This window comes from Tauraco erythrolophus, chromosome 4 (assembly GCF_009769465.1).
Source record: "Tauraco erythrolophus isolate bTauEry1 chromosome 4, bTauEry1.pri, whole genome shotgun sequence".
Classification (NCBI taxonomy): Eukaryota; Metazoa; Chordata; class Aves; order Musophagiformes; family Musophagidae; genus Tauraco; species Tauraco erythrolophus.
This window is the reverse complement of record NC_141468.1, coordinates 81304414-81330414: the sequence shown is the minus strand read 5'-3', so window position 1 is coordinate 81330414 and position 26001 is coordinate 81304414. Positions and strand designations below refer to the sequence as shown.

Below are 26001 nucleotides of genomic sequence, written 5' to 3'. Positions count from 1 at the left end.
TTCCAACCTAATCCTAGGAATGTCTGTTGTACCAGCCATGACATATCATAAAGGTTTTATGACAATTACTTTGGAAAGATCTGCACTCTCCATTTCCTGGTTTTGCTCTGGGGAAGTAGTGTTTCCACCTTAGGCTTATGCCAAGAAACCTCCCTACCGTGTCATCATCCAGCCAGCACTGTCTAAAGTTGATAAGCAGACTGAGTAGCAGGCTCATGACTTGGCTGCATCAAAACAAGTGTGGCCAGCAGGTCGAGGGAGGTGATTCTGCCCCTCTACTCAGCTCTCATGAGACCCCACCTGGAGTCTTACATTCAGCTCCAGAGCTCCCACCATAAGAAGGACCTGGAGCTGTTGGAGCAGCCTGTGGAGGAGGGCCACGAAGATGATCTGAAGGCTGGAGCATCTCTGCTATGAAGACAGGCAGAGAGAGTTGGGGCTGTTCAGCTGGGAGAAGAGAAGGCTCCAGGGTGATCTTATAGCAGCCTTCCAGTACTTAAAGGGAAGCCTACAGGAAAGCTGGAGAAGGGACTTTTTTCAAGGGCATGTAGTGATAGGACAAGGGGCAATGGATTTAAACTGAAAGAGGGGAGATTTAGATTAGATATAAGGAAGAAATTTTTCACTCAGAGGGTGGTGAGGCACTGGAACAGGTTGCCCTGAGAAGTTGTGGATGGCCCATCCCTGGAAGTGTTCAAGGCCAAGTTGGATGAGGCTTTGAGCAACCTGATCTAGTGGAAGGTGACCCTGCCCATGGCAGGGGGCTCAGAACTGGATGATCTTTAAGGTCCTTCCAACTCAAACCATTCCATGATTCTAGGATTTTCTGACTTCAAAGTGTCTGGTGAGGGTGGCCTGTTTCACTGCAACACTCTCAAGCAGACAAACTGGAACAATTAAAAGTAAAGTTCATGTCTCTACTAAAATGCTAAATTTAAAACTTCGAAACTTTCCAGTCTGCTTCCTTCCATTCCAAAACACAGTGAGTTAACTAGGCCTGAATCTTTGGCAATGGTCCATTTAAATGGCACAGATTTGCCTACCTAACAAAGCCCTTTTGTTTCCTACAGCTGTGAAACTGTGGTGCACTGTAACTTTTCATGTTTCCCAGGTTACCTTGGCACCAAATTGTGACTAAATGCCTGCAAAAGACTTTTAACTCTAGCTTTGGGGAAATAAAATATCCACAAGGAAGAATGATGGCTTTCAGTAAGTGTCCCCTGATAGCAAGAATAATGCTGAAGATCAGCTGTGCTTCAAATGTTTACGAAGCTTCTGGGAAGACCTGAGGCTTAATAAAGAACTACACTCTCTGCTCTGCTCTGTTACAGGCTGAATCAAGTTTGTCTTTTCTTCTGTTCCTCTTCCTCACATTGTACCTGTTCAGCTCTATCATCTGATGCAAAGGGAGGAAGGGGATGTGTCATATCTTTTCAAAAGAATTGATTGTGAGGACCTCCTGCGTTTGAAGAAACCTTAAATTTTAGAGCTGATTTCCTGTTCTGTGCAAAGAAATGGATCTTTTGTCATTGATTCCATGAGGACAGGAAGCAATTCCAAGCACATACACATATGGTGTTAAGAAGACACCTTAAAATAAAACAGAGTATAACTTAACTAATGTAGCTACTTTGGAGAAATATTCTTCCAAATTTTCTGTGGCTGTAGAAGGTCCCAGATGGATAGAATGGAAGTATATCAATGTCATACAGATTAAATGGGTAGGAAACACTTGCAAGTGTCTGAGCATTAGTCTGTGGTAAAGTTCCAGAAGCTTCCTTCATGCCTTATGCAGCAGGAAATAATAATCAGGAGGGGCTTTTTATTTCCAACAGCTATAATAAAAGGGCTTGAGAAGTTATTGCATGGCCATCTGCAGACAGACCTAAGGGTCATCTGCACTGGAGACAAATATGAGGCAGTTTGAATCTAGAAGCTAATCATGGATGCACTCTACTCAACCAAAGATATACCTAGTGTAACATACACCCTATCAGCAGGGTTTTCTGTATATTTTTTTTCCCTGAGACTTCCAGGATCTTTTCCGGAGATATTTAAGACATCCTAGGGAAACAGATCACTGTCAGTGAACTCCAAATGGATACTACACTCATTGTAGCCTCACATCTGAGAGAAATAAAAATTGGGCAAAGACCAGGAAGAGCCCATGGATGACTATGCTTATGTACCATTCAAAGAATAATTTGACAATACATGAGAAGGTATAAGATTTAGCAGACAACAATATGATGGGCAAAATACTTACAAGTATCATTCTATCACACTTAATGTATGAGTTATTCCTGTCTAGAGTGGATGCAACTGAAGTAACATATCTTGAGAACTTTTTCTTGTCCATGCTCTACACAAACCTTAAAACATCACCATCACTGCATTTTTAAAAAATGCATTTAAATTTTTTTTTTCCTTTTTTATTTGTTATTATTACCATAGCACCCAGGCCATGTCATAAACCAGGTTCCTGATATATTGATTGCTCACACTGTATAGAATAACAAACAGTCCCTGCCTGAAATGACTAATGGCATAATTAAATAAATTTATGGAAAACTCAGGCCCAAAGAAGCCACAAATCCTGCCTGCAGTCAATGAGAGAGGCTGTGGAAGAATCCATTGGAGAATTCCAGGATGAAATCTGGCATCACTGGAGTCAGTTGCAAAACTCTTGATATCTTCAGTGAAACCAAGACTGAAAACATATGTTTTTGCTTCAGAGCTCTTTGCTCAGACAACTCAAACATCGCATTTCGTAAGTTTTTCTGTTTCTACTCCTTGCTCTTTTGCACCAAACACATTTCTCCTGTAACTTCTGTTTATGAATGGATAATTATATAATATAATTAGGATACAATCATGTGTAACACTATTAATCTCTTTCCAAGCATTCACTAGTTAAAGTATGAAATCTTTCACAAGGATATATCCAAAATTTACATGGCAAGGCTTTGTTCACATGTTCTGTTTTGAAATGTTATTGCAATGCTTCTTGTTCTTTATCCTGCATTTCTACTGGTGCATTTAATAAGACTTTGCTTTCAGATTTAAGTTTCTTCTTTAAAATAAGAAGAATTAGTGCACTTGGGATATAGGACACTCCACGTATTATTGCTGGCACACCAAGATAGAGCCACCTGAAATAAAGAATAAACTTCATTAAATATATGCATTCATGGAAAAATAGCAAAACTGTAAACTGTATTCAGTATACATTTTTTTGTGACAATTGCCCAGCCACCGTAAAGCTTGTGTCCTGATCCTTTTGGATCTCACAGAAGATAAACCAATATGAGAATAGAGAATATGTCAGTATCAGCAAAATGGCTATTTATATCACCCAACTTTTGGCAACTAATTTAGCCAGTGAAGTTAGCCACCTGGTACCCTTACAGCTTTCTCCACAGGGAAAAAAGGAAGCCCTGAAAAGGGCAGGTCAGGCAACTTGAGTAAAATTTCTGGGTATTCATGATCTAGCATTCTTCTTCCAAATCAACCTCAACACAGTATTAAAAGGACTCAGCCTGAGGCCACTAGTTCAACAAGACTTTTCTTCAAAATTCCCACAGTGCTCCTTGCAGGACTACAAAAGCATGAAGAGTAGTAACCTAGCCCCATTTCCAACTTGAGTAACTATATCCTCTCTATAAATTTCTCTATTTTAATTCAAGTACTATTTTAGTCATTTTCTGTTCAAAGATGTTGCATATTCAGCCATTAAATGTCTGATATTTTCCACACATGGGCTTACTGCTTTTAGCTTTTTTATCAGAATTCAGTGTTTTAAGGTCTGTTGTCATGAAAGGACATTAGTGAATGTAATTATGGCACCAGAATATTTCTGTTCAAAGGGTTGTCTGTGGCAAAGGTTGCACTTGACAAATAAAGCCAATGCCAAAGAAAAGTGTTACGTCAAATCTCTAACACAGGAGCAGTTTGTCTACTGGGAAAGATAAAGATCATAAAATTATATCTCTATGCATGTAATAACACAGTAAGAAGGAGAAATTAAAATAGAAAATATACCTGTATGTGACAATGTCATACATCCTACATGCTCCTTCTCCACCACAAGTTGTAGTACCCCACTTCAAGCAAGTGGTATCTATCAAAGCTCCAAAATAAATGGGTGATGGAATTCCAGCTAAAAAGAATATTAGCAACATTTTTGTGAATAGCATATTTCTTCTGATAAGCAGATACTCTATAGAACCTATGCTGTTTCTCACCTGTTCCATCTGTCCTGTCCTCTTGTGGCATGAGCCATGTTCTCTGTATTTCTTATGTTCTCTATTCTTCCTTACACACCTACCCTCAACCAAAGATTTTCTTTCCTGTTGCCTGTTTAACAATATATGCATGCTGCAATAAGGACTGTGAGTCTTATTCAAAACTCAACAGTTTCTCTCATCAATGTGAGAGTGTTGTGTTAAACAAACAGATAACAAGAGCAAAGGAACATAAAACATCTTTCATATGAGCAGCAGATGTAGTCTACCTATTATCCAGTACAAATAAATGCAAACTGAAAGCTGTTCTAATCTGCCATGCTGCCTAGATCTGTAAAAAAATCCAAATTCTTCCTGATCAAAGGCACTCCATAGAAGTAGACTCCTGTGCCATGCCCATAGACCTGATGTGATCCTTATCTAACTCTAGATCAGACCTAACTGTACTTCTGAAGTGTGTTAGAGCTTTTCTTACCAAATAGTCTTGAAGCTAGTCCATGGATACCCACTCCAAATGACTTTTCTTCAGGCTTTAGAGACCTGTATGATAATATATTGTACACAAATTAGTAGAGGTGACATTAATAAGAAATGTTTACCTCTGTTTTTTTCAATCAAACTCTTGATCACATTAGGCCTAAATCATTCTAAGTAGAGCACTGGTTGAAAGAGTTCATTATCATCATTAGGTGATGTTTACTGAAGTTCCTTAAGTAGGACTGCCACATCACAAAAGGAAAAGCTACTGTCCCAGTATCATCCATGTGAACAGAGGCCAGCGCAAAGTGCAAGATAGTTGTGCCTTAATCAACATAATGTTGATGTGATCAGTAAACACATGAGTATCACACACACCTCAGTATCTCAGTCCACTGACTCAGTGGTTCTACATTAATTCAGGACACAGCTGATAGCCAAAAATAACAAGTTATAAACCTGACATGACACTAAACCTTAACACAGCATAGAAATGACATACGATCTTTCTATTCTTTCTCCTTCCATACACAAACTAACACACTTTTAATTCCTGGAGGGTGTTTGACCTCAGAATAAAAAGTCCAGTAGGTCTCAAGTACATTTTACTGTACCTTATTAAGACCATGTACCCAGGCATGGCTGCTAAGGAAAAAATGAAGCTGCAAACTAATGACAATATTAAAAAATAATGAAGCATCTTGTCACAGTTTTCTTCTCCATCACACTGGCCCAGAATTGCAGAGACGTTTTGGGATGAAAACCCTGAGGCTGCAACACAGGTGCAGTTTGCAAATACCTGCCAAAAGAGTATTTTAATCAGACAGACTTGCTAAAACTCACAGACCAAGTATGAAACTCACACAGTTGGCACCTAGCTCACTCTCTCCTGCACTTGAATATGTTACATATGTGCAGCACTGCACTGTGGCCTCTCTCCCAGTCTGCCAGGCACAGGAGAGAGCTATGGTCCTCTTATGCAAATGGAACTATGCTTCCTTAAGGAACCCATGATCAAGAGAGCCCTTGAATTTCCTAGCACAGGCTGGTTATTTGGTCCTTCAACTGCCAATAGATCTGATTCTCTTTTTCATAACCTAGCGTGTGGTCTTTTATATGCCAGAAGACAAGAAAGTAGAAATGTTTGGTTGAGGCTGGGTTGCAATATTTTCACTCAAACACTTGCTTCTACTGAAATCATTGAAACTGTTGCCAAAACAAGGGCTCTCAAACATCAATGAAGGTGAGCAAGGGCATCAGAGTCTGGTCCTTACTATCATCTAATATTTCTCTGAAAAATTGGTAAAGTACAGAGGCTTTCTAAAATCTGTATGATTTGGGTTTTTATTGAACTCATTATTTTTTATTATTTTCAATCTAATTAGAACTTTTTAATGGAAAATGTATTATTAGTTAAGATAATTATAGTTCTGTAATATCTGGTTACTTGTTTATATCTACAGGGTAAAAGAGGTTATTAAGGCCATGCCATAGAATTTCATTTTGGCTGAAAAATTCTTGTGCACTCAGGTTTCCAACTGGCAACACCTTGAGAATAATTTCTCACTTCATTTGAGCATTTAAGATTCCTTCAATTTTTAGAAGAAAAGGAGGTTTCTTCAATATATTCTTTAATATAAATTTAAACTAATTTTCATATTCATTTTGGAATTTCTATTGACACTCAATGAATATGTCCAACTTTATTTATCACCTTATATATCCAGTTAAAGGTACACGTATGGATACTTCCCACACTATATTGATATAGATATTTCTCACCTGCTATATTTCATAGTTACAGCATAATAAACCATATGCTTTACCATATTTTTTCCAGTTCCTCTTGAGACGTTACACCCAGCAAGACAAGGTGACACATAAGTGATTCCATTGTTCCCACAAACAGGGTCCCATATTTTAAGTGGGCAATCACAATCCCTGTTGCAGTCAGCAAGTAGAGTATTTTCTGCATATGAAACTTGCTGTATTCTGAAATACATTTAGAAGATGAGTAAATATTTCAGTAACGAAATACCTATAGTAACCTTTTGCAATGCTTAAGGTTCTATTCTAGCTCAAGTGCTGTTCCAGGACACAACCCTACATGGTTCTATCCTAGAGTTATGCCTTTTTATCTTTCTATAGGATATTATATTTATTATATTATATTATATTATATTATCCATTCATAAGTAGGTATGCATACCTTACAGCATTTTTTTCATCTACAGGATGTATGTTTTTTTATTGTCTATATATATTATATATTTGTTATATTGTCTAACTATAAATGTTACAGATATACCTACATGTGCATTTTACAGACACACAACCCCTCCCAGTCATTAATGTCAGCCTTCAAATCAAGAAACTGGAGATAAAATATCTGCTGATTACTTGATAGCAATCAAATTCCAGTAAACCAGTGTAAGATAAAGAAAGGAGTTTGTCCCTTTGTTTGTAATTTTGAAATTGCATTCATATCTGCCTAATCTGATCAATGACTTTCTATTTTAACCTGCGGTTACATGACTTGAATGTATAATTATATTTGTGAAAGAATTAATATGGACATGCAATTTCATGAGTCTCGATGTGAATATCTTTTTTAATATACTGTATTGTTTAATGCAGGGGTAACAGAAGATAGGCCTACTGTCTCATGCAAATAAAAACCCTTGAGAATTTACATGGTGAAACTAAAATGTTGCAAAGCTTTGGAGTCCCTGGCTGATTCTTGACAAGAAAAATCATTTTCGTGTCTTAAAGAACATACCCTTCGTAGGAAACTGTTAGGCCAGCAACTGGTGAAGTATCACAGACAGTCCAGTAGGCAGCAAAGTAGAGAAGGTATTCCAGCAAAGATACCCAAAATGCTATGTTCGCAGCCTGATAGATATTTATCTTGAATTTCTTCATCAATAAGCCTCCAAAAAAATACCCAACGCATATAACTGGTAAGTTGTAAACACCTATTTAAACAAGTGAAATTTCCATATTAAAATAAAGAAGACCATCAAAGCTATTCATAAGGGAAGACTGTGTTTGGCAAAGACTCATACTACCACTAAATAATTTAACTACAATCGAAACATGTCTCTACTAGTTCCCTTGCACACCCAAAACATCTGCCAAAGTCAACAGCAGCAGGGAACTCCTTGCAGAGAAAGCTAGAGGGTAGGACTGAAATGATTCACTGCAGAGCTGCAATCTAATTCCAACACAAAAAAACAAACCAAAAAACAACCAGGGTTTCAATACAGCCTCCCTAGATGAGAGAGAAAATCAACAGGAAGAAAAGCTAGTGGAGCACATCTTGGGGCATGCTGAGCATCACAGAAAGGAAGAACAGACTTTCAGTTCTGAGATGAGATTACTGAACATGCTCTTATGATTCTTTGTTGTTTGGTACTTTAATGAAGCAAAGACTCAAAGACATTTAGGAAGCATCATACGGCTTAGTTGGCTTTACTCTAGCCCTCATTCATAAAAGAAGACAAGCTAATAAAGAATAAAGAAAAACAGACAGCTATTTGGACTTTCCTTCCACAGAGTTCTGCATATGAAAGAAAATCTGAGGCATTCAGAAGGCCCAGGACCAATACCTGAGGAGTAGAGTGTTAAAGACCACTGGCAATTTTAGCTGTGCATAGGTTCAACCCATCTGTCTTAAGATTGCTAGCACCGGCATTTTCATGAACATGACATCTACTCTCTACTTAATAGTATACTTTTTAATGAAGGTAATATGAACATTGAGACCACACTCTCTTATGTAAATTAGCACAGCCTCTTTGACATCTGTAGCACAAGTTTCATATCAGCTGAACTTTCTGGGCCAATTCAAAAGACGGGAAGTAGATGATAAAATTCTGCACAGAAAATTAGGAGTTGCTTAGCAGAAAATGCGTGATCCTTTAGAAATGCTTTGTAGTGTGGAATCTCTCATTTGTAGAAGCATTTGACCTTAGTATGCATATGTATACATGTACACATGAATATATATAAAAACATGGAGAATTTGCACGCAGACATCCCTACTTGGTAGAACAGAGCAAAGCAAAATGCAAACGTACCAATTAAAAAGATGGCATCTGATGCAGATTTTCCAAACTGCTGTTCCAAATATTTGGGCATGAAGGATATCATGCCATTGAAGGCACTGAACTGTAACACAGTTATACATATAAATAACATATAAACAGGATTGTGAAACAGAGCCTTGAGGAAGGGGATGAAATCTGGAATGAAACAATGTAACATGTTAGTGTGACGCTTTATGAAATCAATCACTTGTTGCTCAGTGTGGCTGAGGTGGAAGAGGGGAGCAGAAATGGTCCTTAACAGGATCAGGCTAATTCTTGTGCTTTGCCAAACACCACAGGCCAAAGATGACTTGCTTAGCCCAGGCTGCCCTAACATGTCTCTTCTACACAAAGATAACCTCACACACATACATGCATGCTAATGCATGCTTCTGCTTATAAAAAAAAAAATCACAGTAATAGCCCTACCATAAAAGTTTCCTGAAACTCTTTAGCTGTACAGTGACTGAACTTTTGCACCTACAGATCTGCAGCAGCAGCTACTCCCCCATCACTCCTCCTCCTTTTTCTCTCATCCCATGCTGTCAGAGCATTCACCAAAATCCCTTTTCCTGCACCAGGCATGCGAAGAGACTACCAAGGGGAAGGGATGCAAATGCACCAGATTACTGTGACAACCTGCCAACAGAAACCTGATCACCAATTTTGGTTATTGTTATTGCCAGTGATAGGGCAGAAGAAGCCTGAAGAGGGACATGACAGCAGTTATTCCCACTGTACTCTCAACGTCTGGATTTGCCAGTCTTCAGCCAAGTAAGCATCTAAGAAACTAATTTACACAGGTCTTTCTCTGCGTAATGCCTACTAAGTCAGGATCTGAACTATAAAAAAACCCACAATTCCTCTTTATCCAACCTTCTCTATTAATACTGAGCTATTGTCAAGAAACTCTGCAGAAAAACATAAGCATCTGTAAAACAATGACCATGCTTCACTGAAGGTGGGCACCACTTAGGATTGATATATGTCTTTCAGAGGCAGCCAAGTATCTTACTATAAAAGGATCTGTATGCAAGTCTTGGAAAAATGAGTCAAATATCCAAAACACTATAAATAGGCTGTATTATTTATATATGCCATGTAGTTTATAATAAGAGCTTTCTGAGGAAGAGATTCATTTTAACTATAAATATTTCAATTTTCAATCTGAAATCCTTGTTGATTAAAAAGCTGTTTGAACACAGCCGGTCATCCAGCTGTAAGTGGCCCTGCCTGAGCAGGGGATTGGACCAGGTGACCTCCACAGGTCCCTTCCAACATCAACCATTTTGTAAACCGAAAAGATTCTGAATTCAGGATATTCAGGGACAGTGAACATTCACATCAACACAGGGAGTGAAGGATAATGAAAACATCAGTACTAGGGCCCACAGTCTGAGCTAGGAATCTTTCCTCATCAGAGCGGTATTTTATTCATGGATTCATTGAAGGCTACCTGACAGCAGAGAAAGATGCTGCGTTTATCCAAATGAAGTTGGCAATACCAGCCAAGATCTGCGTATTCACTTTGAGTACGGTGAATTTGCAGGACTCAGCTTGAAACACCACGGAGAAGTAGCTGGCACTTGGCACCTACTTACTTTCTAAAAATGAAGGTCCTGTCAAGGGGCCCTGAGCTGGATATGCAGAACCAAGAGACTACTCTGAAGATCATAGCCTTTGACATATTTTATTCAGTTACATTTCCAACCAGCACACATAATCGAAGGAAAAAAAATAGCTTCCTTCAGATATATAGATCTGAAAGACCACAGATGTGAATGTTGCCAATGGTAACATGAATAAATGTCAGTCAAATAGATCCTTGTTCAATAGCCACTAAATGTTTATGAGACACTTAAGCACCCATCAATTCCCCTTTATGGCTTTAAGTTGAACAAGAAATACACAGGATTTGTGCTGGTTTATTGCTTTTCTGCACAGTGAATGTGGGGTACAAGAAATTAATATCTACAACTTGTTCACAGCTCACTGAGGTGTAATATTCTTAAATAGATTTCAGTGCATTAATCCTCTACCAGAAAGAAAAGATCCAGATCTATATACATCTGAAATGCAGGAGAGGGAAAAGAGTGAACTCAGATCCCAGATCTATGAAATTAGCTTTATTCTTGTGCAAGGAGCCATTCTAAAAACCTTGTGCAAATCCTTTGTACTATAGAGAGACGAAAAACAGACTATGCGTTTCATACCTTGGACCCAACTTTACTCACAAAAATACACAGACATAGGTCACAACTTAAGGACTAAATTAAGGAGGAAATAAAATACAATATAACTTGCCTTTAGCAATTTCACATATGGTCTGTTTGGCTTCATTTTTATCATTTTCTTGCAATAGTACTATACTTTTTTTACTCGTCTCCTCAGGTTCATTGGTTTCTCCTTCCTTCACAAGTGACTTGGGCAAAAACCAAAAAGGTATTCCCGCAAGAAGATTCAGCGATGCACAAATCAAAATGCCCAGCCACCATGCTCCAACCCAGCGGGCATCAGTAGGTGTTATAGATATGTCCTCTATTTTAAAAAAAAAACAAACAACAAAACATCACACATCTTAACATTGGTTCAGAAACATTCTTTGCTGTCATTGTATGTTTTCCTAGTCACCTCTGACATTAGATATATTATGTGCATTTTAAAGATTCTTAAAATGAGGCTGATGAAAGAGAATAGACTCCAGTCTTCTTTTCTAATGTTGCTAATTTTCTGGCGAATTTCACTGTTTTGTATTAAATTAATTCTAAGTCTTTTCCCATGTGAAGCCAGATTGTTCAAACAATTTATAAGCAGATTCATTTGTGTATGTGTGAATTCAGGCCTTTTATTGAATTGCATATTATACAAAAGTTTTCCATTCTAAAAGAAACACCAGCAAATGAAGACACTTCATACTAGCAAAGAAACATCTTTTAGCGCTGATAAATACACCATCACATCTACTGATTTATATATAAGATTTTATATATTCATCCATTACCTGCATCTACTGATCCCAGATCAACAAACAGCTCTGCACAGAATGATCCCAACAAGAAACCGAGGAATGGGCCGATTACAGTTGCTGTATGCAGACATCCTAAAGTATGAAAAGGAGAAAACATACTAAATTAGAACCTGGACATAATTATTTTCTTGAAATTGTTATATATGTTTACAACAGCTCTACTGAATAGACATTGCACCTAAAAATGGTCTAATTTCAACAAGTTCATGTCCAGTTGAATTACAAGATCTACAGTATTATTATTTTGATAAGGCAGTAATGTCTGTCTTCTCTCTTCCTTTATCAGACTGAAGGGAGCCATAATAACCCTCTCTTTTGCTTTTGTTCATGTGTGTGTTTGTTTGGAGGAGGGGAGTTATCACAACAGGGCAGATTTACCGATGTAGAAAGGTGAATTCTCTGCTTTGGCAAAATCCTCCAAATATGAAATGCCTAAAGGCATGATGGGAGTTTCACCCATTCCTCGTACTATGTTTCCAACCATCACAAATATCCACAGCAAGGACCCAGGCTCTTTTTCACATTCTGTGAATAAAATAAGAAGCTAGAATTAATGTATTAATTGTAACTATTAATTAAATTCTAGAGACAAAGAATTGACTAACAGCTTAAACTTTGGTGGGTAGGTCTGGCTTGTAAAACAGAGAAATAATTAGTCACAATACTTGAAAGGCTCCAGAACTGGAAGAAGCAATTGTACTTGCTGGAGTAGAGTTTAAATCCCTTCCTTTTCTATGCCCTACCTTGTCCAACCACCTGGCAGTCCAACCACTGCACAACCTAGGCCCTTCCCTTTACTCGTTTCTTTAACAAAAACTGCCATTTTCATGTCAGTGAAAAGAAGACAGTGCCTGAACATCACTGATGAAGGGATGCAAAATCGTGCCTGACTAACCTGATCACCTTCTACCACAAAGTTACACCTTCTGTTGACATGGGGAAGGCAGTGGGTATTTTTCACCTGGACTTCAGCAAAGCATTTGCCACCATTTCCCACAGCCTCCTTCTAGACAAACTGGCAAGACGGATAGACAGCCTGTGAGATGGTGGGGAAATTGGCTCATAGGTCACACTCGGAGGGTGGTGATAGATGGGTTTTACTCAGACTGGCAGCCTGTCACACGTGGGGTCCCCCAGGGACCAATACTGGTCCCCATGCTAGTCAACATCTTCATCAATGATCTGGATGATGGGATTGAAAGCACTCTCACCAAGTTTGCTGATGACACAAAATTGGGTGGTAAGGTGGACGTATCAGGAGGGAGACCTATCTTACAGATAGACCTGGACAGGCTGGAAGAATGGGCTAACAAGAACAGTATGAACATCCCTCTGAAATTTAGGAGTCTTTTGCAATGATTCAGGTAATTGTTGCATAAAGGCCATACATTGTCATTTGATTATAAGAGCATTGTCTGAAATAAACCAGAAGAGTTCCTGTCTGAAATAAACCAGAAGATTTCACAGTGAGGTGCCACCAGTTGCTTATAAGAAAGCCATGCCAGTGCAGAAGATGTGGTGGCGTTCTGCCTTTGCATGGAATGAGATTTCTGAGCTTTCCAGCTTCTTTGCCTTGCTTCACACTGCTAGTTTATGGTTTACTAACGTTCATGAGGCCCTAGAAAAATGACATAGAGAGGCAATTCATCTGTGTTTAAATCATTGGCTGTTTGCTGATCACTTCAACTGGCACTCTGTACAACAGTCCTCACCACCTGGACACCCCAGCTTAGACCTTTACCTCAAAGCTCTGTTCTAGCAGTACAGATTTTTGTCTTGCATATCAATGACCTCCCTATCCTGAAATTTCATCTGTCCTGATGATATCTGTTTGGGTATTGAAATTCAGATTTGAGACATCTTGAGGTCAAGGCAAATTCTGGTTTGGCAAGTAGTATACAAATTCTACCATAACTGGCACATGTCACCAAATGTTACAGAAAAGTTTTGTACCTCTATCATACCACTGCAACACTCAGAAGGTCAGCATTTCCCTAAGCAAGCACCCACTGGAACATAGCCCGCAATCCACCCATCTGGGCACTGCTCTGAGGAAGTCTCTGACTCACTGTGACCTTTATACAGCTCTCGATCAAAATGAAGATGCATAATAATGTATCTGGTCAGCCTGCCGAATCTATCTGGGGATCTAGCTCTCATTTATTCACATCTGTCCTCCAACACAACTCAGTAGAAGAATGCAGTGCTGCAGCACAATCCTGTTTGTCCCCCATTGGGACAGATATATCAAGAACTATTATGAACTTTAGCACTTTTTTTTTCTCTCCCTGACCTTGGATTCTTCATTCCATATAGTCTGCTTCAGATTCCACTGTTCTCTGTGGCCCACTTTGTCATGCTGAGACTTCTCAGTGCCAATTTGTTAACAAATAAAAACCAGCTTTGTTAGCAGCAACTGACGACTTTCTAAATGAAAGCATTACTGTCCAGAGGTCAAGCCTGGATCTCCTATCTCAATGTCAGATTGCTGTCAGCAAACATGGGTGAAGCAATCCATACGGAGATATGGTCAAATTCAAACCAGCTTTTGTATCACACAGGAGATGGACTCCTATGTATGAAAGTCCCAGTTTTGCTTGCCCATAAACTAACAGGGAAACAATCACCTTACTCGAGTATAGTCACAGGCCTCAGGACCTATGGGGTTTAGTGTGTGCATCAAATGGCTGTATAATTTAGAAGAAAATGCTTTACTTATCTATAATTTAATTTGTGCATTTATCAAATGAAGAAAAACAGCATCTGAAATCTTCAAATGAAAGATTAATATCAAGTGCTACTAAGTATACATTTTTCTCAACTTTTCATTATGCAGATGTGCATTGAGCTTGTGTGGCAGGGTTTTGGCAGTGGGAGAGGTGCTACAGGGGTGGCTCCTGTGAGAAGCTGCTAGGAACTTATAGAATCATAGAATGGTTAGGGTTGGAAGGGACCTCAAAGATCATCCAGTTCCAACACCCCTGCCATGGGCAGGGACACCTCCCACTACACCAGGTTTCTCAAAGCTTCATCCAACCTGGCCTTGAACACTTCCAGGGATGAGGCATCCACAACTTCTCTGGGCAACCTGTTCCAGTGTCTCACCACCCTCAACGTAAAAAATTTCTTCCTTATATCTAATCTAAATCTACCCTCTTTCAGCTTAAAGCCATTGCCCCTTGTCCTATCACTGTATACCCTTCCCAGCTCTAAGTGGGACCCGCCTGTGGCCAGGCCCAAGCCAACCAACACCTCTATGAATAACATATTTAAGAAGGGTCAAAGAAACTTGCGCCACATGGGACCTGCAGTGGAGAGAGGGAGAAGGTGCGGGTGACTGTCTGCGCTGGGCCACTGCCCCTCACCTGGCAGAGCTCTGTGTGGCAGCCATGGCTTGGGGTGCCTGCTGGGCAGAACTCATCCCTCTGGGGCCACCTGAGTTTGTCAGGCCAGTCAGGTCCAGCATGACTGTAGCAGAGAGAGGAGTGAGATGTGAGAGAAACAATTCTGCGCACACTAAGGCCAGTGAAGATGGAGGGGGAGGAGGTGTGCCAGAGCTGAGATTCCCCTGCAGCCCATGGTGGGATGTCAGGCAGCCCTCCTGCAGCCTGTGGTGGTTAACAGAGAGATGGTGGTGGAGCAGAGATCCACCCACAGCCTATGGAGGACCCCATGCCAGAGCAGATGGCTGTGCCCAAAGAAGGTTGTGATTCCTCAGAAAGCCTGTGCTGGAGCAGTCTGTTCCTGAAGGACTGGACCCCTCTGGGGGGACCCACTCTGGAGCAGTTTGTGAAGAACTGCAGCCTGTGGGAAGGACTCACATTGGAGAAGTTCATGGAGAACTGTCTCCCTTGGGAGGGACCCCACACTGGGCCAGGGGACAAGTGTGAGGAGTCCCTTCCCTGAAGAGGAAGGAGTGGCAGAAAAAGTGTGATGAAGTGATCACAACTCCCATTACCTGTTGCCCTGTGCCAATGGCAGGTAAGAGGTAGAGAAATCAGGAGAACAGTTGAGCCTGGCAAGAAGGGAGGGGTGGGAGGAAGGTGTTCTTAAGGTTTGGTTTTATTTTTCATCATCCTACTCTGATTTGATTGGTAACAAATTAAATTGATTTTTTCCCAAGTCAAGTCTGTTTTGCCCATGACCATAATTGGTGAGCGATCCCTCCCTGTCCTTGTCTCCATCTGTGAGCCTTTTGTTACGTTTTCTCCTCTCCCTCCCATCAGAGGCGGGGAGGAGTGAGCAAGCGGCCATGTGGTGTGTGATAGTTTGATGTGTGGGGGGGTGTTCTGGTGGCAGGGGAGGGGATTTGCTCCCTGTGCCACCAGATCTGAGTCCCATCCCCCCCCGGGGGAGGTTGAGCCAAGGCGGCGCCTCTGCGAATTGCCCTATTTAAGTTGGGACAAAGAGGCGGGAAAGAGGCTCTTTGCTGAGGAGCGAGGAGAGAGCAGGAGGGCGCTGCCCTCGCTCCCGGCTCCCGGCCGAGCGGCCGCTCGGGCCTGGGCCGGCGCCATGTGCTCAAGATGGCGCCGGGGGAGCCGCATGGGGGACTCGGTAAGCGCCCCGCTCCCGGGGTGCCCGCCGGGCCGAGCTCCCCCAGAGAGGATTAATATCTAAGAGAAAACAACCACAACGACCGGGTCAGCAAAGATGGAGCAGGAGGAGGTGTGCTGGAGCTGAGGCTTCCCTTGCAAATCGGTGTGAGATGGCAGGCGGCCCCCGTGCAGCCAGGGTGTGCTCGGCGGAGCAGCGACCCACTCGTGGCCTGTGGAGAAACCCACGTCGGGAAGGAGATGCCTGAGCCCAGGAGAGGTCGTGGAGCAGGGGATGCGCGACCAGGTACTGTTGATAATGGGGCATGGAATGCACGACGAGGTCGTGGAGGCATCTGGAGACCGTGAGACGACCCACGCCGACGCGAGTGGCAGCAGCTCCCTAAGAGGCCGAGACTGGTAAAGCCCGAACTGGTGCGATCCATGGGGAGGATTGCAATCCTGCGGGCAGGACTTACTTTGGAAAAGTTTGGGGACTTTTTCTTTGTGAGTAGGGGATCCACCGAAGCAAGGGAAAAATGGTGTAAAGACTCCTCCTCCTTTAAGAAAGGAGCGGCAGTGAACAACATGGATGAACTGACCTGTACTCCCCCATTCCCTGTCTCCCTGCGCCGCTGGGGGGAAGACAGAGCCAGGAACGAAAGGAAAATAGGGGGTGGGGAGGTGTTGTTTTAAGATCGGGCCTTGTTTTCTCTTTCTCAGAAAGAGAGAAAAGAGAAAGATCAGAGGTGTTGGGCACTGGCCGACCTGAAGCAAAACATAAAAAGGAAGACCCAGAAAAGGCAGCCCAAAACAAAGGGCATTCTGATTCCTCACCCCACACGGCAGAAGACAGTAAGTCTAAGGTGAGCCACGAATGGAAAGAAGTCCGTGCTCAGGGCAACAGGTGACCCCCCCCCGGCTCCTTGCCTACCTCAGCTCCCCAGGTGCCCCTGCACAACAGGGAGGGAGGGAGGTGGAAGGCCCGTCGATGGATGGTGAAGCTGAGGGACCATCTGCACTGGAGGTGTCACCTGGGTCAGAGAGTGCTACCCGTTGTATCAAGACTGCCTCCACAGGGAAGAAAAGAAGGGTAGTAGTTATCTAGATGACTCCCATCTGAAGGGGACAGAAGGTCCAATATGCCGGGCTGACCCTGCTCTGAGGGAAGTCTGCTGCCTCCCTGGAGCCCAGGTTAAAGATGTTGCTAGGAAACTTCCTAGCCTGGTACGGTCCATGGACTACTACCCTTTACTGCTCTTCCATGTGGGTGGAGATGAAACTGAAACAAGGAGTCCATGGTCGATCAAGAGGGATTTCAGGACCCTGGGACAGCTGGTAAGAGGATCTGGGGCACAGGTAATCTTTTCGTCCATCCTTCCAGTTGAGAGCAATGACACTGGAAGAAGCAAGTGCATTCAGTCGATTAATAAGTAGCTCCATGGCTGGTGTCATCGCCACCATTTTGGCTTTTTTGATAATGGCATGGGCCACATGGCACCAGGCCTATAGGCACCAGATAGGACTTGTCTTTCTTAGAGGGGAGCGAGGGTCTTAGTGCAAAAGCTAGCAGGGCTCATTGACAGGGCTTTAAACTAGATTTGAAGGGAGATAACACCAAGAATAATAAAGATATGCTGGAAGTACCTGAAGAACAGAAGAAAGGAATTCCAGCCACTCCAGCCAGGAAGTCAGATTCATCTGGGGCTCAACTTAAATACCTTTATGCCAATGCGTGCAGCACGGGGAATAAGCAAGCGGAGTTAGAAGTGTGTGCATGCCTGTTGGGATATGATCTTATTGGCATCACAGAGACGTGGTGGGATGAATCCTATGACTGGAGTGTCAGAATAGAAAGGTACAGGCTCTTTAGGAAGGATAGGCAGGGGAGAAGAGGAGGAAGGGTTGCCATCTATGTCAAAAAACAGCTAAAGTGCATGGAGCTGCACCTGGGGACGAATGAGGTCCTGACTGAGAGCTTATGGATTAGGATTGAAGGGAGAGCAGGGACAGGGGATGTAGTAGTAGGGGTCTGCTACAGACCACCTGACCAGGAGGACTGAGTGGATGAGGCCCTCTACAGACAGATAGGAGCTGCCTCACGTTCACAAGCCCTGGTCCTCATGGGGGACTTTAACCACCCCGATATCTGTTGGAAGGACAACACAGCAGGGCATAGACAATCCAGGAGGTTCCTGGAATGCATGGATGATAACTTCCTTCTCCAAGTGGCAGAGGAACCAACAAGGAGAGGTGCTTTGCTGGACCTTGTTCTCACCAACAAAGAAGGGCTGGTGGGGAACGTGACGCTCAAGGAGAGCCTTGGCGCCAGTGATCATGAAATGGTGGAATTCAAGATACTTAGGGAAGCAAGGAGGGTGGAACACCAGGAAGCCTGCATGGATGAACAAGGAGCTCCTGTACCAACTTGGGCACAAAAAGAAGGTCTATAGAGGGTGGAAGCAAGGACAGGTAGCCTGGGAAGAATACAGAGCGATTGTTCAAGCAACTAGAAATCAGGTTAGGAAAGCTAAAGCCCTGATAGAGTTAAATCTGGCTAGGGACATCAAGGGCAACAAGAAAAACTTCTAGGGAAGTTTTTTTTTTTTCTTCTAGGGAAGAGATCTAGGGAAAATGTAGGCCCTCTCCAGAAGGAAACGGGGGACCTGGCTACCCAGGATATGGAGAAGGCTGAGGTTCTCAATGATTTCTTTGCCTCAGTCTTCACTGGCAAGAGCTCCAACTGCACAGCCCAAGCCACAGAAAGCAAAGGCAGGGACTGTGAGAATGTAGAACCGCCCACTGTAGGAGAAGATCAGGTTCAAGACCATCTAAAGAACCTGAAGGTGGACAAGTCCATGGGACCTGATGAGGTGCATCCGCGGGAACTGGCAGATGAAGTTGCTAAGCCACTATCCATCATATTTCAGAAGTCGTGGCAATCTGGTGAAGTTCCCACTGACTGGAAAAGGGGAAACAGCTGTTCCACACCACATCCCTGTCTCTAAACTTGAAAGACATGGTTTTGATGGATGGACCACTCGGTGGATAAGGAATTGGCTGGATGGTTGCACTCAAAGAGTTGTGGTCAACGGTTCAATGTCCAAGTGGAGGCCAGTGACGAGTGGTGTTCCTCAGGGATCAGTACTGGGGTCAGTGCTATTTAACATCTTTGTTGGAGACATGGACAGTGGGATCGAGTGCACCCTCAGCAAGTTTGCAGATGACACCAAGTTGTGTGGTGTTGTGGACATGCTGGAGGGAAGGGATGCCATCCAGAGGGACCTTGACAGGCTGGAGAGGTGGGCCTGTGAGAACCTCATGAAGTTCAACAAGGCCAAGTGCAAGGTCCTGCATGTGGGTCGGGGCAATCCAAAGCACAAGTACAGGCTGGGTGGAGAATGGATTGAGAGCAGCCCTGAGGAAAAGGACTTGGGAGTGCTGGTGGATGAGAAGCTCAACATGAGCTGGCACTGTGTGCTGGCAGCCCAGAAAGCCAACCGTATCCTGGGCTGCATCCAAAGCAGCGTGGCCAGCAGGTCAAGGGAGGGGATTCTGCCCCTCTACTCTGCTCTCATGAGACCCCAGCTGGAATACTGCTTTCAGCTCTGGAGTCCCCAACACAAGAAGGACATGGAGCTGCTGGAGCGGGTCCAGAGGAGGCCACGAAGATGACCTGAAGGCTGGAACACCTCTGCTATGAAGACAGGCTGAGAGAGTTGGGACTGTTCAGCCTGGAGAAGAGAAGGCTCTGGGGTGATCTTATAGCAGCCTTCCAGTACTTAAAGGGGGCCTACAGGAACGCTGGAGAGGGATTTTTTACAAGGGCATGTAGTGATAGGACAAGGGGCAATGGATTTAAACTGAAAGAGGGGAGATTTAGACTGGATATAAGAAAGGAATTCTTCCCTCTGAGGGTGGTGAGGCCCTGGAACAGGTTGCCCAGAGAAGTTGTAGATGCCCCATCCCTGGAAGTGTTCAAGGCCAGGCCGGATAAGGCTTTGGGCAACCTGGTGTAGTGGAGGGTTTCCCTGCCCATGGCAGGGGGGTTGGAACTAGATGATCTTTAAGGTCCCTTCCAACCCTAACCATTCTATGATTCTATAATTAACTGTGGGATTCATCTCACCTAGCTTTTGCCATCCACCAATCATCCAAATTTCCAACAGTCAGTACGTGCATTCGGGAGATAATCTGACCTACCCTAAAGTAAAGAGGGTATGAATGTCCTTACAGCAAGGGACACACTCTGCAAGAGCTCTGTAGTCTCCTTCAATTGACTATCAAGAGAGTCTAAAGAGATGGTTCAGACTAAATGCTTCCCTTCGAGGTAGCCAAAGACTGAGGAGATTAATCCCATCCTCAGTGTGAGGATTTTGTGTTTAATCATTTAATAGTTGCCTCTGAGCCTTTTGACTTCATAGTAGTTACTTTAAATGCATATTGCTGGTGCACATACATGTTTCAGTCTCCCAGATAAGTTCCAGCCTAGTTTAAACTATTTTCTCTTTTATCTAGAAGTGGGATCTGCTTTTTTGCTCTATTTCTTATTCTTTTATTTATTGTGTGACACAATAAAAAAGCATCCTGATGCCTTTTACCCATTGTCCAAATACATTTCCCACCTCCTCACAGTATCATAGTATTTCAAGTCAAAAAGAGGAACATTTGTGAGAACAACCTGGTGTTATGTTTCCTCAAAGTGGGCTGACAGGGATGTTAACCGAGCTGTTCGGATACTGTGAAAACTGCATGAAAAAAAGCTACAGCTCTGGAGTTACAGACTAAAGAAACAAGAAGGCTAGGAAATTTCCTGACTTCCAGTTTTTATGCCTGCAAAAAGTACTGATCAAAAGCAGGATGCTGAAATGATTGCTAATAAAAATAAAATCCTATTTACTTAAACACTATAAAAACTGAGGAAAAAGTACTAGTAGGCATAGGAAGAGTCAAACCTGTTGATGGTTCCTCTGTAGGTAAAGAGAACAAGCTTTGATCAAGGCACAGAGGCATGACTGAAAAATTCTCCTGTGGTGAAATACTGCTTTCAATATGATACCTGTTTGAATCAAAGGAAAGCATGCATAGGTTAAAAAGGAATACATTAGAACCACCTCATATCTGTACTTAACTAATAAAGCTACCTACAAGAAGAGTGTGTAGCTATAGGAAGAAGGAAACCCATGTCAAAAGTTAACTGAACCTCAGCAATAAATTAGGCTAGGAACAAAGGAACTGCAGCAGGGAACCAGTGTAGCCAAACTGTTATCTAGCCTCTAACATAATCTTCTGACAGATGCTTCAGGAGAAGTTGATGAAACACCCTAATGAAACCCCTTGTATCATCGTCTCTCCTACTCTTCTTACTTTCTAATACAATTTACATATTAAGCAGAAGGTGCCACCCAGGCTGCCAGAGCCGTACCACACTGGGCGTAACAAGATTAGAGGATCTTCTTTTCTCAAAAGGTATCTCACCGATTAAGATATAGACAAGCTTAAATTATTATTTTGTTAAGACAAGCAAGAACAGTGAAAAAATAGTTAAAGAATCATTATGGTCTGTGTGCCAACGCAGCGATCAGGTATGATCCGTCATCCAGGCTCCAGACCAAAGACACCTTTAAAAATCATCTTGTATTACCCATCCAAGCAGATAAGAGCTAGCAGTGTAATGTGACAGTATCACAAGCCACTGTTTCTTCAGAAAGTCCACACAAGAGGCAGCACAAGGAGGAAGGCAAGACAACACAAGCAGAATGGATGCTCCTCAGGAAGCAATGACTGACTTTTGAAGCCATGTCAGGAAAAAAAAACAAAACAAATCAAGCTGCTCTAGGATTATCACACCGTACCCAGGTTCAGCAATGTCTCTCTCAATAAGCAATGCAATTTCAGTGGGAGAAGTTATGGATTAAGGCAGGTAAGGATTACAGAAGCTGCTGTGAGCTAAGCAAAATACTCACCTTCCAAATAGGAAATGAGGAAGTGATATCAAAAGACATCCAAATGCCAAAACTGTGCAGCCCAAAGCAATTATTCTGGGTCTGTGAAGCTTCGCTCCAAAGTAGCTCACAAATGCTATCAGCAACAAATTGCCTGCAAAAAGAACCTGGTTCGTATTTACAAACCCAGACATCCTTTTGAAAGATAAAAAGTGCAACACGAACTTGAGTATACCTTGTTAGCTCAACATCTGATACTTCTCTTGTAAAAACTGTAACTATACAAGGAACTGCCTAAATGATGCAGTAATTCCTTCCTATGCGTGACCTTTTTCTAGGAGAGTTGCACCATGTGGAAAGAACATAGAAAAAGAAGGTAGAATGGAAGAGAGATCATGGTGAAAGAGATTTTTGGCTGCACTTACGTAGAGAAGAAATTTCCCCCTACTTTATATAGAGACCAGGCCTAAGGGCTGCAGAATAATAGCTGGTTTAGGAAGTTATTCTCCTAGGATACTCTATTTTGCAATGTGTGGACAACTGCAGAAGTATATATGCAAGTGGTTTTGTACTGAAAATAATAAACACAAGATGACGTGCAGAGAAAAAAAAGGAATATAAATAAATATTAATTTCAGTAATAGTTTGAAAGAAATAAAAAAATAGATTTTTGTACCTAGTACCATTAAAAATACAAAGGTGCTAAAAATTATCATTCTCTTCTCCTCCAATTTCACTTCAGAATCAGTTGATTTCCTATACTTTTCATTTATTGCTATGCAACTAGGAAAAGAATCAAGCTTCATGTTATGAATCAAGTCCCATAAAAATAACAATTTAGTAATTGTGCACCTACTAATTTTGTGATCTTTTTGTCAAAAGAACAAAACCATGTCTCTGAGTGATGAGCATCATGCTCTGAAAGAAGATAACATATAGACTGTATTGAACCAGTGGCTTGATGTAGACATATACATATAGACTGTATTGAACCAGTGGCTTGATGACACTTAAAGATATACACTTATACAGTCCTAATAAGTTACTTATCTATGCCACATACACTGACTCTTAATAATTTTGAATATTAGTATGATTATTCACAGTTATTTTACATCCTTAGACATAAGAATGTCACAACTTTTCATAGAAAAGTGCATACGAGAGGATAATTTATTTGAAATAATAAGCCTTTTACATATCACTTCACTAATCTTAGCCATTTCATATTTCTTAAAGTTTCCTCCTATCAAAAGAAAGAATATACCCTGGGTATTCCTTCTCTATCATAACTTTGAGCTGCTCCATCAGACTGTTTTTGCAGGCAGCAGCACGGTGTTGCCAGCAGATTGTTCTTCCCGCACATGCAGATACAGGAGACCAGGAAGAGAGGCAGAAGGATTCTTGTCTCCCATCCCCATCAGTATATATGAGTCTGTGTAGAGCATTTTCTCAGCTGACCCAGGGATAATAAAGATCCACATTGCAAATTTAAGGGTATAAAATACATCCTGTGAGGATCCCTATTTAGATGGTTTTAAAGCTAACAGGTATTTAGTTTGGCTTTTTTGTCAAGGACAAGACAAAAGCTTCTTACTGGGCAATAAAACTCACTGATCAGCAAGGTAAGGGTCACTAAAAGTAGAACTGGAAACTTTCTTTACAGTTGTACAGGTACAAAATCTTGAAATACTATTGAGTTTGAGTATGAAGGCAATCCACTCCAACCAACTTTGAGGTGACTGATTAAAAGAACTGTAAAATGTGAAATATGATCTTAAATTCAAGCAAAGTTTATAAAATCTTTCTGGTTTGAAGCTCATAAACTAGTTCTGTTTTGTTATTTTCTCTTTTGATAGAATATGATTGTCATATCCTACGATAGTGCAGAAATTAGCTGGACTAGCTTTTAATCCTAAACTTCCTTATTTAAGTTTCTCTGTTACTTTCCAAGACACTAAATATGTAATTACCAGCTGAAACAGTAGGATAGAGTTGGTCACTGTTGTCACATACAGTAATCAACAGATTGCTACGGACATGAGAATCACTAATACATGCTCGGCCAACATATTATACTTTCAAAGAATAAGAAGTATTAAAATGAGTGATTACCAATTTCAAAGCTTCCATTAATGATCCCCACTAAAGAAGCCGGAATATTAAATTGTTTCTCTATCTGTGTGTACATGCTGTTCATGTAAGCACCAGACATCGTTTTACCGATAAATGCAAGTGATAGTGCCAGCAGAAATACCTAGAAAGGAAAGAGGAGAATGTATAAAGAATTCAAAACTATATATTTAGGAATATTCCATGATTATTTTCCCCACCAAAGATGTGCTTCCAGCTAAAACAAGTGAACAGTTCTGTTCCAATGATATATACGTAAATCCCATCATCTATCCTTGTCCACAGAGTTATGACTTCACTAAATCTTCACCTATTCCTGTTGATCAAGACTGTCTTCAGAAACCTTAAGCATCATTTCCCAGGCCAAAACAGGCGCAGTAAAGCCTCTCCCACCGTGTATTTGCTGCAAGATTGCCATCTGCAGGACTGTGTAACATCTGCAGCCAGGCCAGGGTGCAAAGACCTTCGCACCCTTTGCTCTCGTGAACGAAAAATTACTGGCAGAACTAAGATTGTTTCCTTTGATCTAATATCTGCTCTCCCATTTCAGTACAGGTCACGAGTCCAGAACAAGTAATTTCAAGCAGAAGGAGTAAATAGTGTGCCCTTTTTACAAGAATCTGGTAGCAATTGACAGTAAATATATATATACACACAGTAGTATTTAAATCCTTTTAACTTTAGGATTCTTAATAAACAGTATCTATGAAATGAAATCAGTAATATTTTTAAATACATCTGATGTAAATGCCAAAAAGCATAAGTAACATATTTGGGATTTGAATTACTACTAAAACCAGCTATTTTACAACCCTTTGTAGCACTACTTGACAACTTGAATAGTCTAGGCTACATCAACAGCCAACTTTCACTGCCATGTCATGATTGGTAAGGCTCATTTCACAGGTTTAAGAGGGAATGTTAATCATGTCAGACTAGGGGGATTACACAAATTCAGAGAGGGAGGAGTCAAAGGAGCGCTCCAGAGCATAAAGTTCAGGGACATAAAAAGCAACATATGATTGCTTACAAACTTGCTTGACCTCAGTTAAGGCATTAAGGATAAGGAAAGAAATGATCTTATTCATTCAGTCTAGATTGTAACTTCTACCAAACCACTATATATGCAAGCAATTACAGTTGTGTGTTCAAACAAAATTGCAAAAATATTTCTGTACCTTCAGCTTGGAAATGCAGCAGAATTTGTCCTCTGCACGTGGCTTCTCAGCTTCTTTCATGTTGCCTTTTTTAATAGATCCCAATGTCTGTTTCTGCATTTGTCCAAGGATCCCACTACAGTGTTGGAAAAGACAACAGAAAAGAATAAATGTTTTTGTCCCGTGTTTGCAAAAAGTCAGATTCTTTCTAAAATATTTGAGCGTCTTCCTTAAATAATTGCTAACTGGATTCCAACAAAAGCGACAAGCCTATGCACTTTATTCTAATCAAGAAAAGTTGACATCTGAATGTCAATGATGCAACAGCTAGCTATTTCTCATCAGATACTGAATGCTGTCAGGAGCATGCAATCAGTAGGCAAAGAAGAGAGAAAAA

The 26001-nt window shown here is 41.5% G+C and overlaps 1 protein-coding gene across 1 annotated transcript; it reads right to left on the bottom strand.

Annotated features, from left to right (window-relative positions):
• Positions 1-2992: 2992 nt before the first annotated feature.
• Positions 2993-25715, bottom strand: LOC104374184 (solute carrier organic anion transporter family member 1A2). Its single transcript, XM_086610586.1, has 14 exons — positions 25626-25715; positions 24430-24571; positions 22336-22468; positions 21325-21428; positions 12216-12362; positions 11811-11909; positions 11114-11347; positions 8801-8965; positions 7501-7696; positions 6548-6713; positions 5336-5520; positions 4720-4784; positions 4042-4159; positions 2993-3152 (listed from the first exon to the last, which is right to left on the bottom strand). Exons 1-14 carry the CDS (start codon positions 25683-25685, stop codon positions 2993-2995), a joined length of 1974 nt encoding a protein of 657 aa, XP_086466712.1. The 5' UTR covers positions 25686-25715.
• Between the last annotated feature and the right edge of the window lie 286 nt (positions 25716-26001).

Bases quoted from the DNA above. Each gene is read 5' to 3' on its own strand.
- LOC104374184 (XM_086610586.1), bottom strand. From the start codon at position 25,685: ATGAAAGAAGCTGAGAAGCCACGTGCAGAGGACAAATTCTGCTGCATT. The intron at 8,966-11,113 runs GCAAGTTATATT...GTTTCATTCCAG, and splicing joins CATATGTGAAATTGCTAAAG to ATTTCATCCCCTTCCTCAAG. The intron at 7,697-8,800 runs GTACGTTTGCAT...TTGTTTAAATAG, and splicing joins AGATGCCATCTTTTTAATTG to GTGTTTACAACTTACCAGTT.